Below are 19541 nucleotides of genomic sequence, written 5' to 3'. Positions count from 1 at the left end.
TGAAGGCACATACAAGGAGCTGGCTTACTTAAAAAACACCAGGTGCCCGGGATTGCTTTGTTATGTCTGCAGAGTTTGTTTTACTTTCTGCCAGTTGACCTTGTCTTGTTTTTACTGCACTCTGTTTTTACTGAAATTTTCCTTGTTTTTCTGGACTATTCCAAACTTATGTTACCTCTAGACTTCTAATAGTATATATTAGGGAAAGTTAATAATAAAGGTGCTGCAGTCTTGAGCTGCAGACCTCTCGACCCCATCCTTTGTCTTATGTCTTTATTGTTCTCATCCCCCCCCCCCCTAATTCAGGATTCCCTTTCTTTGCCGGCAGGCTCGGGCACTTCCCCATTTCTATCCCTGGCCCTTCATTCTTCTGCACACACCCCTCTCTACATATGCACACTGCCCCTCCCTTTCAATCCTTTCTCCTCTCCTATTCTTTACCTCATCTGACCCAGGTGACTCTGGCCTTCACCTGGCAGCTGCTCCCCCTCTGGCGTTCCTTGCCATCTGTGCTGTCTTGTTACACCTCAACTCAATACTCCCTCATGTTCTTTGGAGCCCCAAGGTAAGCAGCTCTGAGGCCTTTAGGAAGAGGGAATGGGGAAGAGGATGACAGTGAAACAATAGGGAATCACCCTAGCTCTCTCACCAAAAAGAGACTTGGGGTGCTAATACGCACTTCTCCCCAAGAGATCAACAACAACAAAGATATGCACAAGCATAGAATCACAGGAAGTGAGAGAACGCATACCTTGTACACAGAAGGATGGCAAACCGCAGAGCCCTCCTCCATCCCCCTGTCCCTTGCTGGCAGCAGGGCTGAGCTGTGCACGTGGCCCAGTGGCTGCCTGGGACTCCAATGGGACTGTAGCATCCAGACGCAGAAAACCCACGCAGTGCTGGACACTTAGGACCTCTGGAGAGCGAGACAGTCCATCGAGGCCCAGTGAGAGGTGAACAAAAGACGTTTTTATTTACCCTATATACACCAGAAAGGGGTCTTGTCCTGGGCTAGATACCCAGAGTCAAGAGCAGCCTTGACTTCCAACCTCCAACCTCCAACCTCCAATAGGCAGTCCTGACCCCTTGACCTCTATTAGATGGTCTGCAAACCTCCAAAGCTCCAAACCCCCAAAGGGGAAGGCTTTTCCCTTTCTTCCCTTCCTCCTCCACTGCAGGCCTCTCCGCCCTCCACAGGCCTGCCCTGCCTCCTGCCGGCTCTCCCTCCACCCCGACTCCTCTCCTTCCTCCACACTGTTTTCTTCCTAACGTTTTTTCCTAACGGTTTTTCAACTGCCATTCATGCTCCTCCCCCAAGCTGCCCATTGTCCAATCAGTTCCTGACAGCTCTCCATGTGGGGCTGGACTCCCCACCCCTCCAGTGACATGCCACGCCCTCTTCAGCGGCATGCCACGCCCTCTTTCGGCGGCGCGGCACGCCCCTCCGGAGGCACGCCTCTCAAAGCCCTGCTCTGTCCAGTGGCCGGGTGTGGAGAGCGCTAAGGCCCGCCTCTTGATGCCCCGCCCTCTCCATCAGGCCACAGGGCCACGCTGACTCTTGGGCCCCTCTGATTATCGGGGCCGCACGGGTTAGTACAGGACCCCGACAGCACAGCAAGGGACAGACACCAGCAGTGAGCCACGGCAACACCCAGACCTGGAGACTTTCTAGGGCGCCACTGGTCAGCCTGTAATAACCAGAGGGGCCAAGGACCTCCCCATGCTGATGTCACCGCTCAAGGGCTGGGCTGCTGGGGGTGTGGAGCTGGGAGGCTGGCCTCACCGCCCCACTGGGCCCCTGTCAGGAGCTATCAAGGAGGGGCTGGACAGAGGGCAGCCTGGGGGAGGGGCACTTGAAACCATTAGAGCCACTGGAGTGGGGGAGGGGATGCAGCCATATACAGGCTTCATGTTCCCAGGTCAGGGGGTGACTAGAGAGAGTGGGGAGAAAGACAGCAAGAGGTGACTACTGGTCCTGTGCAGAGGCCTTTACCAGAGCAGAGTAGAGAGAAAAAGCCTTCCCCTTTGGAGCTCTGGAGCTTTGGAGGTCTGGGGTTGGAGGTTTGCACACCAACTAATAAAGGTCTGGGCTGCCCTTGGAGGCTTGGAGGTTTGGGGGTCGAGGCTGCTCTTGGCTCTGGGTAGCTAGCCCAGGACAAGGTAGTGTAACACCTTTTCTGGTGTAAATAATGTAAGTAAAAATTCTTTTCTTACCTTGAACCTTGCCTTGATGGATTGCCTCACAGGCACAACTAAGTCCAGGATCAGTGAGGACCCTCCTGTAGACCTGAATCACCCCCCCCCCTCCTCAAGGGAGACCAGAGCTGGTGATGACCCACTGAACTTGGCCCAAGCTCCTCCCTCCCACCCAAGAAGAGGCACCACACTCGAAGAAGACAGAGTCCAGAGCCCTTCCTCACCCCCACCTCACCGGTTGGTAGACTCATACTGAGGGTGCGCTATGACCCTGCATTTACCACAGCCCTGGTAGCAGCAGGGAGACTGGGCCTGTTTGAAACAACACAGACAAAAGCCTGAGCAGCTGTGGGATCCCACCCCTTCTGAAGCCTCACACCCACCCTGCAGAGCTGAGGTTGGTCTCCCCAGCCCTCTGCAGCAGACAGGCCTAAGTGCCCAGCTGCTGTCTGGACCTGTGAAGCACATGCACACATGTGCACAAACGCTGAGCGAACGGATGAAAAGGATCTTCCATGCAATGCACCCTGCAAGAAGACAGGAGTAGCCATATTGGTGTCTTTTCATTAAAATTAGTACAAGGAGAGGCATGTCTTGGTGTGGCATGGACAGGGAAGGTGGATGGGGGCAGTCAGTGGCCTCTCTCCCTTTGCTGGTGGGGTACCTAAGAAGGGCAAAGGGCCTACGGGTCTGCAAGCCAGAGGACTCCTTGGTATTGAGCCATTCTGCTTAGGCTGACTTGCTTAAGCCTGGCCAGAACTAGGCATTTTCCAGCTGTTCTGGAACAAAGGAGGGGCACTCAGGGGTCCCAGAGCCCAGGGGAGGAGGTGAGGTTCTCAGGGGAATGAAGGCCTCCAGGTGTGAGCAGCACTGAGTGCAGGGGACAGTGTGGCCCCTAGTGGCAGCGGGTGGTGGCTGCACCTCCACTATCTGTTACTCTGACCCCATGGAGAGGACCCCCCCTGCCCCTGACATCAGACCCCGGCCTCAACACAGCCCCTGACTCCTCTCCCACCCCCAGTAGCCCCACCCTGACCTCAGCCCTCCTCCCTGGACCTCAGCCCCTGCTGCCCTGATCACAGACCTCGACCCCCAACCTCAGTCCCCTCTCTGCTCCCTGACCCCAGCCCCAGCCCCACAGCCCCTCCCTTTTCTACCCCCTCCAGCCAAACACCAAGCCTGAGTCTGGACGCCAGTGATCCCTGTCCACACTACACAGACTGGCAGCCTGGTCAGTCCTCATGGCCAGCCTCCACCAGCTCCAGCCCCAGACCTCCTCTACCCCATGCCTGCCAGCCAGGGTCTCCCTCCCAGGGGCCCAGCTCTGCCAGCCTGGAGACCAGGGGCCACCACGGCCAAGGTGTGTAAGATCCTGGCACCAGAGGCTCAACTATTGCCATGTGCACTGTTCCCAGGGCCTCAGCCCTGGACTGCATTAAAAGAAAATAAAAGAACACAGCTCGGCCTTGAGCAGGTGATCTGGATGCCAGTGAGGGAGACAACAGATGCTCTCATAATATGGACCATGAATCCCACCTCAGCCTCTGAATCTGCCTCTCCCCAGGACCATGGGAGCACCAGGGCCCCAAGTGCCTCCCAGGCCCAGCTAAATCACCTCCCCACACTGCTGTTGGTGAGGATTGCACACTGCAGGGGGCAGCGTGGACCTTCCTGTGAGCACAGTGTGTGGCCCATAGCTGGCCCTTCCTTGGGCCCACCCTTCTGCAATCTGGTAGATGACTTGCACAAGGCCAGAATGCAACTCTGAGGGTGACTGCCAGACCGCCCGGCCCCTCCCCAGAGGCCCTGTGCCCTCTCTGGTGACTACCTTCTCATCAGGGACCCAAAGGCCCAGTGTCTCAGTTTCCCCAGTGGAAACATGTTCCTTCCAAAAATGTTGGGAAACTGAGAACAAAGCAGTGGAGGTTTGGAGACCAGCAAGGCTGCAGGGGTCCTGGAACATCTGACCTGTGGAATCGGGGTAGAAAAAGCAAAGCACATGGAGAGGGAAAGCAGGGACAGCCTGACCAGAATGGGTGGGGCAGCACAGAGGAGGAAGCAAGGATTAAGGGGAAGTTGAGGAAAAAAAGAAGTCACCCTCTGCACACAGTGATGGCAGGGTGAGGACACGTTCGCACTGGTAACCCCAGCTTCCCTGTCCCCTCATAAGCTGACACGAGAGCCGGGTGCCGGTGACGCACGCCTGTAATCCCAGCTACTCAGGAGGCTGAGATGTGAGGATCGCTGTTCAAAGGCAACCCTGGGCAGAAAAGTCCGTGAGACTCATCTCCAATAAACCACCAGAAAAGCGGAAGAGGCATTGTGTCTCAAATGGTAGAGTGCTAGCCTGGAGCTGAAGAGCTGAGGGACAGCACCCAGGCCCAGAGTTCAAGCCCCACAACTAAACAAAAAAAAAAAAAAAAAGCTGACACCAGGCTCCTCCTGGGCACAGGGGGGCACAGACTCCCACAGAGCCAGCCTGTGCATCACCAAACCTCCACCCTTCTCCTCTCATTTGTGTCAGAGTGTGCCATGGACTGGAAATGTGTGAATCATTGCTGCTCTGAGTCTTCTTTGCCCCCAGTCCAAGATAGGTTCTGGAGGCATCCTGGGGTCCCCACTACTGGAACTTTGGTATTCCAATGTTGGCTTCCAGAGACTGTGCCATGCAGCCAGGCCAGAGCCCCAGCTCAGCAGAAGGCTAAAGTGGATCCTTAAGTTCAGAATTAGACCCACCCTGTGACACTTACATGGGCTGGCAGGAGGGCACAAGGTGCCAGCAGGGCAGCGTGACACCCAAAGTCACTGTGTCATCTATACACCCAAGGAAGGTGGCAGCCAGTCAGTCACCAGGGGGCCGACCAGGATGCCCACATCTTGGTTTTTCCTGACTACTACAGGGCCATGATCCAACCTGGGGGAAAGATAAGGAAAAAGCATACACCAATGGGGCTTGGTATTCCAGTGAGTCCCAGGACTATCATCTTCATATTCCATTCTAAGACCTGACTCTGGGAGCAGAGCTGAGCAGACTCATGCTCACCTTCCTCTCTCTGAAGGAGCCAGCCCTGGCCCGGGGCAGCCCCTTCCCCTGGGAGGAGAGACTGGGGGACAAGAGTCAAGGACAGAGACACCCAGAGATGGGAGGAAGGGAAATTGGGAGAGGAAGGGTGAGGAGAAGGATGAGAAGGGGAAGTGGAGACTGCACAGGCCATGGCGAAGGATCACACAAGGCAGGTGGTCAAGTTGGGACAGGTGAGGCCAAGGGCAAGGTGAGTCTCTCAGCACCAAATGGGAGGTGGAGGCTGGAGGACTGTTTTCTCAGTGACCACAAAAGAGGCCCTTGTGCCCTCTAAGAAAAGGAGAAGCCACATGGTGAAAGAAGTTGTAGGTCACAAGGAAGAGGAGATAGGAAAGTAAACATCCTCCCTCAGCCCTGGGAAAAGAAGTCTGACCCAGAATCGCCATGTGACACTCACCCCACTTGTGCAAGCCCCCAGGGCTCTGTCAGGGCCTCCTCTCCGGCTGTGGCACTCAGCAGGCCTCCTCCCCCAGAGGAGACCAGCCATGAGGTGGGTCCTGGTGGCACTGCTGCTACTGCCTGCAGGAGTCCTGACAGCTGGTGAGTGGCCAAAACCATCAAGCCACAGGGAGCCTGGGGGCTGGGCATGTGCAGAGGGCTGTGTGGGAGGAGGTGGCCAGGACCAACCCTTCACCCACTTTCCTCTCCCAAGCCTGGAGAGGGTCAGCCCTGCCATCTGTCCCACCAGACCCTGGGAATGCCGGTGCAGGAGCATCTGGGGTTCGTCTCTGCCTCCCCTCTGGCAGGGACTTGCTTCACATTTCTTCCCCTTCTTCACAGACAGCATTGCCATGACCCAGCCAAAACACCTCTCTGCCATTGTGGGAGGCTCCATCAAAATCCCTTTCAGCTTCTTCCACCCCTGGGAGCTGCCCCAGGATCCCAAGGTGAAGGTGTTTTGGAGATGGAGGTGGTTCTTCGGGGAGTTCATCTACAACATGACCCCACCTTTCATCCATAAGCATTTCAAGGACCGGCTGGTCCTGAACCTCACAAAGAACAGGACCTCAGGCTCCCTGTCCATTTTGAACCTTCGGAAGGAGGACGAGACCATGTACTTCTGCCGCATCCATCTGAAGACAAAGGAAATGGGTGAGCAGCGGTGGCAGTCCACCGAAGGGACCAAACTCACCATCGCTGAAGGTGAGCCCCCTCCCCCAGCTCCACATCCCCTCAGTCCTCACACTTCAAATCTCACTTTCCTCTTCCTGACTTCTGACCTCTTCTCAGGACCCTGCCGATATCATGCTTTGATTGCCTTTCCCAATAACCATCCCCAGACAGATGCTGCTTCCCCTCCTCTTTGCCTTCCAGTGGCCCCTGAGATTCACCCCAATCCCACACCCTGGGCCTCAGCCCTGCCACAATTATCCAACTTCTAACTTTAATATTAGGCCTCCAGCCCTGTGTGTTCCCTGACTTGCAGATTCATTTGACTTTGCTAGAAGTATCCTGCCTTCATTTTGTGCTATCTGCATCCAATCTTGCTCTTCCCACAGTCCTGAACTCAGCCCAGAACACACCACAGGTGTCTGATGGGTGGTCTCCTTGGTCTCTGGGCCCGCTGTAACCCCACACCATCACCTGTACCTCTACCTTCAATCTCCCCTTTTCCCTCCCCAGAACACCTCTTCCACCCCTCCCTCCCCAGATCTCCGTGTCTCTTATCCACTGCATATGGGCACTTGCACTGTGAACCCCACTGGCCTAGCATTTTACATGCATTAATTACCCTCGCTCTCTTATACCCCCACACTACAATCACAGTAGGCATGCTCATTCTGTATAATAGAAATGCTGTGCCCAGAAGAGAGATTCATATCTTCAATAAATCAGTGAAAAACTAGAAGTGGGAGTATTGTTCAAGTGGTAGAGTGCTAGCCTTGAGCAAAAATGCAAGTTACAACCAGGTGCCAGGGGCTCACGCCTGTAATCCTAGCTGCTCAGTGGGCTGAGAACTGAGGATCAAGGTTCAAAGCCAGCCCAGGCAGGAGAGTCTGTGAGACTCTTATCTCCAATTAACCACCAGAAAACTGGAAGTGGTGCTGTGGCTTAAGTGGTAGAGTGCTAGCTTTGTGCTGAAAAACTGAGGGACAGCGCCCAGGCCCAGAGTTCAAGCCCCAGACCAACAAATAAAACAATGCAAGTGATAGTGAAAGGCCCTGAGTTCAAATGCCAATAACCACACACACACACATATACACACACAGACACACAAAACACCACATAACAGACCACCACACACACACACACACACACACACACACACACACACACACACAAGTATTTAGCCAGGCTAGTGCCACTGACTCAAATCTTTCAGCCTTCCTACTCAAGAGGCTGAGATCTGAGGATTGAAGTTCAAAGCCAAGCTGAGCAGGAAAGTCCATGAGACTCTCCTCTCCAAATAACACCAAAAAGCCAGACTTAGAGCTGTTGCTTAGGTGATAGAGCATTAGCTTAGAGTAAAATGCAAAACAAAAACATTTAAGGATATCACCCAATGACTGAGTTCAAGCTTCAGAACCAGCATAAAAGAAATAGAGAAACAAGCTGAGTGCTGGTGGCTCATGCCAATAATCCTAGCTACTTAGGAGGCTGAGATCCGAGGATCCCGGTTCAAAGCCAGCCTGGGCAGGATAGTCCGTGAGACTCTTATCTCCAATAAACCATTCAGAAAATGGGAAATGGCACTATGGCTCAAGTCTACCACCTGAGCTGAAGAACTCAGGGACAGTGCCTAGGCCCCAAGACCAACAAAAATAATAAAATAAAATAACAGAAACAAAACAAAACAAGAACAAGCATGAATTTAAATGATTCTTTAGTCATATTCCAAGACTTTTAATAAATCAGTATTACTGTGGTTTGTATTTTTATTATGTATTATATTTATTTATTTATTTAAGTCCATATACACTTTTTTTTAAGTGCTGGGATCAAACGCAGGGCTTTGTGCATATCTACCACTGAGCCACATTCCCAATTCTGGTTTTTATGTATATTCTTCCAGTGCTCCAAATAGAGTCATGGCATTCAGGAAACACTGTGTGGAAACCTAACTATGCAACTTATAGGCAGAGACAGGAAGGGGAAATGGGGAAAGTGAAGGAAGGGGTGACACTGTCCAAAAGAAACTGTACTCCGAACTGCCTTATGAAATGATAGCCCCTTAATAACGACAAGAAAAGTATATTTGAAAAAATGCTTTAGTTCTCAATTGACTTTCATCTTATTTTTAATCAACTGTATGTATGCATAATTATGGAGCACAGAGTAGTGTTTTGATACAGGTAATTTATCCATTTCTTTTCCCCCCTTTTTTTTTTTTTGTGCCAGTCCTGTGGCTTGAACTCAGGGCCTGTCCCTTAGCTTTTTCACTCCAGGCTGCTGCTCTACTATTTGAGACACAAACATACTTTCAGTTTTTTCCTGGTTAACTGATTATAAGAGTCTCAGAGTTGCCTTCCCAGGTAGGCTCCAAACTATGATCCTCACATCTCAGCCTTCTGGATAGGTAGGATTACAGGCATGAGCCACCAGCACTCAGTTTTTGTTTTTTAATAATTAAGTTCTAATAAGCATGGTCAAAAGGAGTAGTTTAATGGGTACAGAGAAAGTTCTGGAATTGGAGAGTCAATAATAGCTACATAACAACATGAATGTACTCAGTGCCACTGAAATTCACTCATGCAGATGACTAATGGTACGTTTTATGATACATAGATTTATGGCAAAAAAAATAATGTCCTATTCCTGTGATTTATTTCAAGTGACTTGGTTGTTTGGAATCCTTTTTTGTTTGTTTGTTTTGAGGTACTGGAGTTTGAACTCAAGGCCTGGCACTTGCTAGGCAGCTGCTCTAACACTTGCATCCCTCTACCCAGCTCTGCTCATCTAGAGTCTAAGCCTCCCCATCTTCCTCTCTGAGCAGATTTCAGAGAACTGCTCCCCTCTCCGTATTCCTCTGAACAAGATGAGATCTGACCTGTCACTCATATATTCCCACTCTTGCAGGAGAATCTGCTGACTTCTGATCTTTCCCCAGCCATCAAGACCACCACCCAGATGAAGACCACCACTGAGAGAAGCACCAGTGTAGCCTCTGAAGTTACCTCAGCTGGCCACACAATCTCAGAGTCTCAGCCCCTGAGTCTGGAAGTCTTTGTTGCTGTGGTATTCACTGCTATCTTCAAAACTGGGATGCTAGTACTGATGGCCTTTCTCAGGTGGAGAAGGAAAGGTAAGTGGTCCAGGGCTGGCCTCTCATCATACTTCCCAAATGGGTGTGGTTTAGAACACACTTGCATTATAAACACCTAAGATGCCTGTTAAAAATGCACTTACCTGAAGGGCACTGGCAGCTCATGCCTGTCATCCCAGCTACTTAAGAGGCTGAGATCTCAGGATCGAAGTTCCAGCCAACCCAGGCAGGAAAGTCAATGAGACACTTATCTTTAATTAAGTACCCAAAAACCTGGAAGTGGTGCTGTTGTTCAACTGGTAGGGCACTAGCCTTGAGCAAATAAAGCACAAGGCCAGCACCTATACCCTGAGTTCAAGACCTACAACTGGCACCAAAAAGAGAAAAAAAGCAGGTACTCGCTGGGTGTTCCTTCAAACCCCAAAACATCAGGCTATTAGGCCTGTGCTTGGAGATACTGCTTTGGTTGTTTGGTTTGGTTTGAGACAAAGTCTCTTAATGTGGACCAGGCTGGCCTTCAAGCCTCAGGCCAGGATAACAGTAGGTGCCACAAACCCTAGATGGCAATCTATGTTTTTTAAAGAACATCTCCTTAAGTGGGTCTGTGCAAACCAGCAATAGCAGATGATGGCATCATTTGTCAGGTCTTCTCTCATGACTCTCATGGATTTTCACCTTTTGCTTGCTGGAGAAGAGACAGCCTGCCCTGGGAAAGGTAAGAACAGAGCAGAAGGGGCAGGAAGTTGTCTCAGTTCAGCAAGGACTGAAATAGCACACACACTAAAGGGCCTGGCTTGAATCTGGTAAATCAAAACCCAAGAACAGAGCCTGCTCTTCAAGGAACTTTGCACTCAGAAGTGTTGGTGCGCTCATTGTTTTTTGGGGAGAGCTGTGGTAGTGCTAAATAATGTCAGTGGAAAGAAAGGGAGTCAGAGAGGACTGCCTAGCAGAAGACGAAACCTCTGAAGGAATAAAAAGAACAAGTCAGGTAAGAACTGGGGGTAAGGACAAAGAAACTTCCTGGACTTCAAAGAAAGGAAAACATTCCCAGAATTCAGTTCGTTCCTAGCTGGTAGAGGAGATGGGAGATGAGAAGAGGGTCTTGTAAATCAAAGCCAACAACATCAGATCCCAGAGGCACAGAGAGCAGTCACATGACCACCTCAGCTTCCTGCAGTGAGGACATCAGTGTGTGAGGGCAGCCAGGACGCAGCAGCGCAAAGGATGGAGGGAAACGGCTAGGGCCATGAAGTATACTTAGATGGTTTATAACAAAGGATCCATCCGAAGAGAAAAATCAAGATTGTCATTCCATCTATAATAGCAACAGTCAATAAAATAGAAACACTTAGAAAAAAGCTAAACCAAGAAGGTGAAGGATTTATACACTAACACCAAAAGCAGAACATAATATTGAAAGAAGTTAAGGAAGACACAAACAAATGGAAAGATTTCATGTTCTTGGATTAGAAGAATAAGACAAGATGTATGTACCATTCAAAGCAACTTACAGATTTAATGCAACCCCAATTAAAGTTTGAAATGGAATTTGGTCATGGGGCTGAATTTGGTCAGGGCATGGGCACTTGTCTCTGAGCTTTTTGCTCAATGGCTTTTCCTTTCAAAAATGAATAATTCGGGGCTGGGAAGGTGGCTCAGTGGTAGAGCACTTGCCTTGCGTGTCTGAGGCCCTGGGTTCGATTCCTCAGCACCACATAAGCAAAAAGAAAAAAGCTGGAAGTGGCGCTGTGGCTCAAGTGGTAGAGCGCTAGCCTTAAGCTGAAGAGCTGAGGGACAGCGCCCAGGCCCAGAGTTCAGGCCCCACGACTAGACCCCCCCCCAAAAAAAATGAATAATTCATCTTCTCAAATTCATAGCCAAAAGTGAAGGACTTGTGCTGCCTGATTTCATAAAATGTTCTCAAAGCTACACTGATCAAAACAGCACAGTACTTGCACAAAGACACACAAATGGATGGCTGGAACAGTCCTGAAGTCAATTCTCAAGTTCCACCAAACAAACGGTCTTCAGGAGGGGTGCAAGCTGGGCGTTGTGGCTCATACTTCTAATTCTAGCGACTCAGGGGTCTGAGATCTGTGGATCATGGTTCAAAGCCAGCCTGGGCAGGAAAGTCTGTGAGACTCTTCTCTCTACTTACCCACCAGAAAACTGGAAGTTGAACTGTGGCTGAAAGTGGTAAAGCACTGATCAAAACAGTTCAGGCACTGAGTTCAATCCCCAATACTGACAGAAACAAAAAGAAAAAGAATAAAAGAAGGTTGCTAACATTCCCTAATAAGGAAAGAAGAGCAGCTGAGGTGTGAGGAATGGCCCCAGGAAAGCAGCAGAAGTCTGAACAGGATTCCAACCATGAACTCAATCTGTGGGACACAATCTGTGGGTAACAGCCAGTACTCAGAAAGAAAGCCAAAGAAAATGTTTGGTGAGGGCATGGAAACAAAAGGGTATGAGTGCAGAGGAAGGAAAAGGAGGAAAGTGTGGTAGGGGTAAGAAGGGAAGTAAAGAAGGGGAGAAATTAACAGAGAGCGAGAGAGAGGGCTGGACCTGGGGTGGTAGCTCATGACTCTAATCCTAGCTACTCAGGAGGCTCAGATCTGAGGTTCCCAATTGAAAGCAGTGGGCAGGAAAGTCCCTAAGACTTATCTCCAGTTATCCACCAGACAATGGAAGTGGAGCTATGGCTCAAAGTGGTAGAGCAGTAGCCTTGAGCAAACAGTTCAAGGACAGCATCTAGACCCTGAGTTCAAGCCCCATGACCAATGAGAGAAAGAGAAAGAGAGACAGAGACAGAGACAGAGAGACAGAAAGATAGACAGAGACAGACACAGAGACAAGGAAACAGAGACAGAGAGAGGAAGAGAGAGGTGGGAACAGGGATAATGGCCCCAGAAGGGCTTGTCTTAGGACTTGCAGTGGAGGACAAGAGGACAAGTATGGTTGGTCTCAGCTTACTGTCCTGACTGGTTGGGGCAGAGAAACTCCGTGACTCTGTTTCCCTCAAGGTTAGTCTCAGCATGGGACACAGTTAAGAAGGTGACAGAGAATCACAAGGAAATCATACTGACACCATGTTGCTTCTTCTACAGGCCAGACAACTACAGCCCAAGCCCCAGCAGGATGAGAATTTGTCCTCCCGAGGAGGTGGGGCAAGTGAGACAGCGGTGCTAGTTTGGGAGGTTTCTTTACATGTTTCCCAATAAAAACAACTAGGAAAATATCACCATGAAATCTATTGCTTTACCCAATTAACATGAGCTAATAAATAAGACAGCTATTTTACCTGAGCACCTATGGCTCATGGCCTGAAATCCTAACTATTCAGGAGGCTGAGTCTGAGGATCTTGGTTTAGAGAGCCTTTACACAATTTTTGGAAAGTCCCTGACACACTTTTTTGCCAATTAACCACCAAAAAGCTGGTGGTGGACCCTAGCCTCATGCTGAAAAAGCTCAGGGACATTGCCGGGGCCCTAAATTGAAGACGGCGTGCGGGGAGGGGGGAGGCGGAGGGAGGAATGCTTGTATAGCCAAGCACCAGTGGCTCACGCCTGTAATCCTAGCTACTTGGGAGAATGAGATCTGAGGATCTCAATTCAAAGCCAGTCGGAGCAGGAAAGTCCATGAGACTATTATCTCCAATTAACCACTAGAAAACTGGAAGTGGTGCTATAGCTCAAGAGGTAGAGCACTGGCTTTGAACTGAAGAATTCAGGAGCAGCACCCAGACCCAGATTTCAAGCTGCATGACTGACAAAAAAGTGTGTGTGTGTGTGTGTGTGTATGTGTGTACATACATATGGACAAATTGATCACGATAAATTGTATTCACAAACTGACATATTGACTTGAAATCCTTTTGTTTGACTACTAAAAGATAATGTAAAAATATAAAATAAGGATAGCAATTTTTTAAAAAAAAATAGGAGCATATTAGCAGTCATTTTTCCAAATGAAGCCCATAAAAATTACCAAAGGATTTTGAAAAATATTTTTTTTCACTTTGTTCTGTTTGCAGCATGCAGATATCTCCCACTCCACTTTTGTGGGGAAAACCTCTGTTAGATATTCAATGATGTAAGATAAAGATAGTGAAAAAAATAACATTACAGTTGCAGATTATTGAAAAGTATTTTACATTTGCTTTAGACCTTTTCACATACAATTGTTCCTTGGTGAGGCTTATGGGTCTTTTTAGGAAAATGGATAGGAACCTGTATACTTATAGCAAATTATAACTTTATGAAATTACATTTACTGTTAGTCAATTAGCTAGAAGAAAGAAACACACAGGGGTCTTTCTCAGAGGCTCATGAGTCACCTAGTCTGCTTCAGCCTTGTATCCTACCGTTCCAGCCTCCTCACCCTGCACGCCCCACTCCCTAATAATGAGACCAGCACAGAGTTTCAGACACTCTTCTTTACCAGAGACTCATTCTCTCTAGTTCCTCTTTCCTGCTGTCCTCCTAGTCTCTGAGCTTCTATTTATCTGTTTTTCCCTCAGCCTTAATCTTCATCCTTGGTGCACCTTCCTGTCTTGACTTGTTATTTTTTGGTGTGGACTCTTCGTATTTTTGGTCGGTCATGGGGATTGAACTCTAGATCTGGATGCTGTCTCTTAGCTCTTCAGCTCAAGAGAAGTGCTCTACCACTTGAACCACAGTGCCACTTCCGGTTTTCTACTGGTTAATTGTAGATAAGAGTCTCACGGACTTGCTGCCCAGGCTGGCTTTGGACAGCGATCCCTCACAGCTCAGCCTCCTGAGTAGCTAGGATTACAGGTGTGAGCCACCAGTGCCTGGCTATGGTATGGACTCTTTAGAGAGGAGGTGTGCCTGGGTTTTCAACTCAGGGACTTGAGCGTGATAGGCAGATGCTCTACACTTGAGCCACATCTCCAGCCCAATGATTCTCTTCTATGCTTTTCTTTTGCCTGTCCCATCCATCCTTTCCACGGGTGAACATGCCATAGCCCACCTATGCATCCTCTACTCTAGCTCCTCCATTTCTCTGTCCTTTTCACACTCCCATCTCTCTTTCCTTTCATCCTGCCCTTACTTATTACCATTCTTTGCCAGGCTCTATAATACCAGCCACTCCAAAGGCTGAGATCTGAGCATCTGGGCTCAAAGACAGCCCAGGCAGATGAATTGAAGAGACTTTTTTTAAGTTATGGACTTGAACTCAGGGCCTGGGTGCTATCTCTGAACACTTTTTTTATTTTTTGCCAGACCTGGGGTTTGAACTCGGGCCTGGGCACTGTCCCTTAGCTTCTTTGCTCAAGGCTAGCACTCCACCACTTGAGCCACAGAGTCACTTCTGGGTTTTTATGTTTATGTGGTATTAAGGAATTGAACCCAGGGCTTCATGCATGCTAGGCAAGCACTCTACCACTAAGCCACATTCTCATCCCTGTCCTTGAAATCTTTTGCTGAAGACTAGCGCTCTACCACTTGAGCCACATCACCACTTCTGGTTTTCTGGTGGTTCATTGGAGACAAGAGTCTCACAGGCATTGCTGCCTGTGCTAGCTTTGAACCACAATCCTCATATCTCAGCCTCCTACATAGTTAGGATTACAGATGTGAGCCAGCAGCACCCAGATCCAAAGAGACTCTTCTCTACAATTAACTATCCAAAAGCCAAAAGCTGTAAGTACTGGTATGGCTCACATAGGAAAGTGTCAATTAGAAGAGGAAGTACATATTTAGTTCCAGCTACTTGGAAATCTGAAAAATGCAAGCAAGGACACAGGTCCTGAGCTCAATCCCCAATACTGGTACATACACAGACACACACAGACACATACACACACACACACACACACACACACACACGCACACACACACACACACACACACACACACACACACACACACACACACAATGTCACATGTTTCTTACTCAAAGTCTCCCTCCATCCTTCCTCTCCCTGCCCTTGTGCCTTCTTTTGGCTAGCATCTCTTATTGTGGGGCTACTTTCAAGGACCCAGCCTGCCCACCTGATTAGAGGCCCTAAAACTAAGTAACGTGTGAGAGTATGTGTGTTTTCTCCCACTTTTGGCAGGGCAATGCATTCAGACACAGACAGGGTTGGCACTTTACATTTCTCCAATGTCCCCACATACTGCCACAAAGCAGTTTCCAATAGTGCTGAGGGCCAAGTTCATGGCCATGCTGCCAAGGGCTTCCCCTCATTCACCTTTCAGGCAGCCTCGTTCTGAACACCATTGGGTTCGCAATGAGTGTGTTGGGGCAGGTGGCAGACACCCCCTCAAATGGAATCAGGCCCTATCATATGACTAAACCCACTCATGACTAGCCTCTGATATCCTTCCCATCCTCCTGTGCCCCTGCAGGGAAGTCTCCCAAAACACTGAAGAGAAATATGAAAGTATTGGCTGTAAGTCTTATACCATCCCTTCCCCATTTCTACCCCTGGCCCTTCATTCTTCTGCACACACCCCTCTCTACATATGCACACTGCCCCTCCCTTTCAGTCCTTTCCCCTCTCCTATTCTTCACCTCATCTGACCCATGTGACTCTGGCCTTCACCTGGCAGCTGCCACCCCTCTGGCGTCCCTTGTGCTGTTTTGTCACACCTCAATATTCTCTCATATTCTTTTCCCTAGGACAACATACAGAGCCCCAAGGTAAGCAGCTCTGAGGCCTTTAGGAAGAGGGAATGGGGAAGAGGATGACAGTGAACAATAGGGAATCACCCTAGCTCTCTCACCAAAAAGAGACTTGGGGTGCTAATACGCACTTCTCCCCAAGAGATCAACAACAACAAAGATATGCACAAGCATAGAATCACAGGAACTGAAAGAACGCATACCTTGTACACAGAAGGATGGCAAACCGCAGAGCCCTCCTCCATCCCCCTTCCCTTGCTGACAGCAGGGCTGAGCTGTGCACGTGGCCCAGTGGCTGCCTGGGACTCCAATGGGACTGTAGCATCCAGACGCAGAAAACCCACGCAGTGCTGGACCCCGACAGCACAGGAAGGGACAGACACCAGCAGTGAGCCACGGCAACACCCAGACCTGGAGACTTTCTAGGGCGCCACTGGTCAGCCTGTAATAACCAGAGGGGCCAAGGACCTCCCCATGCTGATGTCACCGCTCAAGGGCTGGGCTGCTGGGGATGTGGAGCTGGGAGGCTGGCCTCACCGCCCCACTGGGCCCACTGTCAAGAGCTATCAAGAGGGGTTGGACAGAGGGCAGCTTGGGGGAGGGGCAGTTGAAACCTTTAGAGCCATTGGGGTGGGGGAGGGGCGCAGCCTATATACAGGCTTCATGTTGTGGTGGGGAGGGGGGGGTGGGGGTGGGGAGGTGGGGGGTGGGAGGCAGGCCTAGTCCTGTGAAGAGGCCTTTACCAGAGCAGAGCAGAGAGGAAAAGCCTTCCCCTTTGGAGCTTTGGACCTTTGGAGGTCCGAGGTTTGCAGACCAACTAATAAAGGTCTGGGCTGCCCTTGGAGGCTTGGAGGTTTGGTAGTCAAGGCTGCTCTTGGTTCTGGATATCTATACCAAGACAAAGTAGTCGCAGGCCCCTTTTCTGGTGTAAATAGCGTAAATTAAATTCTTTTGTTACCTTTAACCGTGCCTTGATGGATTGCCTCACTGGCACAACTAATTACAGGATCAGTGAATACCCTGTGACCTGTAGGGCACATGGGCAGCAAAGATGGCGCTGAGAGGGAGTTGAGTGGGCAGAGCCCGAGCTGTTTATGTTAAAATCTGACTGGATACCACAACCAGGCAATGTGACCGTCAGTGCGTGAACAGCTCGCTGACAGCAGGGAAAGTATAGAAAGCTTAGGCGCATGATAGGGTGACCTCTACAGTGATTGGTTGGTTCCTTTTCCTCCCCTTCCATGCCACGTGTTTTTTGCTTTAGAAAGTGCTTGCTGTGTGGTAATAAATGAGTTCCTGCTTGACTGGACTCCCCCGTGTGTCTGATTGTCTCCCGGGCTAAGGGAGGTTGGGGAACGGGCAAGCTGCACACTTAACTTTCCTTGGACCCTGTCTGTCTTCCTAGGGACTGACAAAGGCCCTACATCTGGCGCCCAACATGGGGCACGAAAGGAAAATATACCAGCCAAGGCTAAGCGGTCTGTCAGGATAAGTGAAACCCTTAGTATGGGTAATGCTATTTCACAGAAGAAGGAGAAGGACTTGGGAAGGAGAAGGAAAAGGAATGGGTCAAATTCGACTGAGAACGCACTGAAGCATGCACAGTGGAAGTCAAAACGAGGGTGAAGGTTACCCCTCTGACTCGAGTGCCCCTGACAGTCCTAGGCCCCCTCCCTATTTCCCCAATTGGGGGGGAGGTACGACGCCCTACGTGACCCTACAGAGGGACCTGTGAGACCTGGACCCCTACCGACCTTCTACGGAGGGGTCAAGGGCTGGGGAAGTAACCTATGCGAAGGCCTACCCTGTAAAGGAAGGACCACCCGGGAGCCTGGACCCTGGGCCACAGGATTCCCTTCCCCAAGCGTATCCGGTCAATCTGGCACCAGGAGCTAACAGGCCCTTGGAATGGTATCCATGGGAAGCTAAGGATCTTAAAGAGCTCCGCAAGGCGGTGGCAGAGGATGGCCCAAACTCTCCTTGGGCCCAGACCCTATTACAGGACATTGCTTATCACCCATGTGTCCCTAAGGACTGGCTGGATGTGGCCAAAGCCGTCCTCACCAGTTCTCAGTTTATTAAATGGTGTGCCTTCTTTAAGGAGGAATGCAGAGTGCGGGTGGAGAATAACCGGCAGGCTCAACCTGAGATACCTATTACTTATGCCATGTTAACGGGGACGAGGGAAGGGCACTCCACTGGTGTCCAACAGGCCGCAATACCTGGCCCGTACTGTGACCAGGTGAGGCAGGCAGGACTTGCCGCGTGGTACAAACTAGATGATGGGCCCACTGAGTCCCCATAGCAGGAGTGAGACAAAAACTGAGTGAGCCTTTACCTGATTTTATACTGAGTCCAACAGGGTGTTCATCGTAAGCTGCCAGCAGGGAACCTCCGGGATCAATTTGTAAAGCTACTGGTTTGGGAAGGGATGAATGCAGACCACCTCACAGCCTGCGCAGGATTGAGAGAGAGTTCCTTGAGCAGATGGGTGGTTACCTCGCAGGATGTGGGAATGCAACAGCACCAGTCCCAATCACTAGCTTTAGCTTTACAGGCTCAGACATCGGCAGTGACTGAGGCTATTACCCAGGCACCTGCAGCCCAGGGCCAAGGAACCCCAAGACCATCGGGAAGAGGGACTTGTTTTCAATGCAGGCTGGATGGGGCACTTTAAGAGGGACTGTTGGGCTGGGAAGGTGGCTCAGTGGTAGAGCGCTTGCCTTGCATGCATGAGACCCTGGGTTCGATTCCTCAGCACCACATAAGCAAAAAAGAAAAAAGCCGGAAGTGGCGCTATGGCTCAAGTGGTAGAGCGCTAGCTTTGAGCTGAAGAGCTGAGGGACAGCGCCAGGCCTAGAGTTCAGGCCCCACAACCAGACCCCCCCCCCAAAAAAAAAAAAAGAAAAGAAAAGAGGGACTGTTCACAACATTCCCCCTGCCAACTGGCCCGGGGGTGTCCAAACCGCCCCCTATACTCTGCCCCAGGTGCCCCATTGGAAAAAAGATTGTTGATCCAAAGTTGATTTAGATGGGAAGCCTTTAAACTAGGGGAAAGAAGTCCTCCAGCCCCATTAACTCAAGGAGAAACCCCCTCTGCTGGGAGGCCCAGGCAGCCTCATGGCAGAACGACCCAGGCCCATTGGACCATCCCCCTGGTGGAAGGACTCCCCCCTAAAATGAGTATTTTCATAGGTGGGAAGCGGTTTCACCGCCTAATTGACATGGGGGCAGATCAAACCATACTTAGGGAGGAGGAAGTGCCCTTGGACTGGAAGCTTGCACCTGGGCCCCCGACATTGGGGGTAGGGGGCAACTCCCAGTCCAAAGAGACAGTCGCCCTTATGAAATGGACTAGCTCAGATGGAGAACAGGGAAAGATATGCCCTCTAGTGGCAAAAAACCTC

At 50.3% G+C, this 19541-nt stretch overlaps 1 protein-coding gene across 1 annotated transcript in view; it reads left to right on the top strand.

Moving 5' to 3' along the window:
• Positions 1-5639: 5639 nt before the first annotated feature.
• The window catches only part of LOC122113541 (paired immunoglobulin-like type 2 receptor alpha), a 91001-nt gene continuing 77099 nt past the window's right edge, over positions 5640-19541 (top strand). The window contains exon 1 of the mRNA XM_042686552.1: positions 5640-5818. Coding sequence (XP_042542486.1) covers positions 5764-5818 — 55 coding nt within the window. The 5' untranslated portion in view covers positions 5640-5763. The remainder of the gene's footprint in view (positions 5819-19541) is intronic.

The sequence above is a fragment of the Dipodomys spectabilis genome, unplaced genomic scaffold (assembly GCF_019054845.1).
Source record: "Dipodomys spectabilis isolate Male_0828 unplaced genomic scaffold, ASM1905484v1 ptg000098l, whole genome shotgun sequence".
Taxonomy (NCBI): domain Eukaryota; kingdom Metazoa; phylum Chordata; class Mammalia; order Rodentia; family Heteromyidae; genus Dipodomys; species Dipodomys spectabilis.
This window is presented reverse-complemented; position numbering and strand designations above follow the sequence as displayed.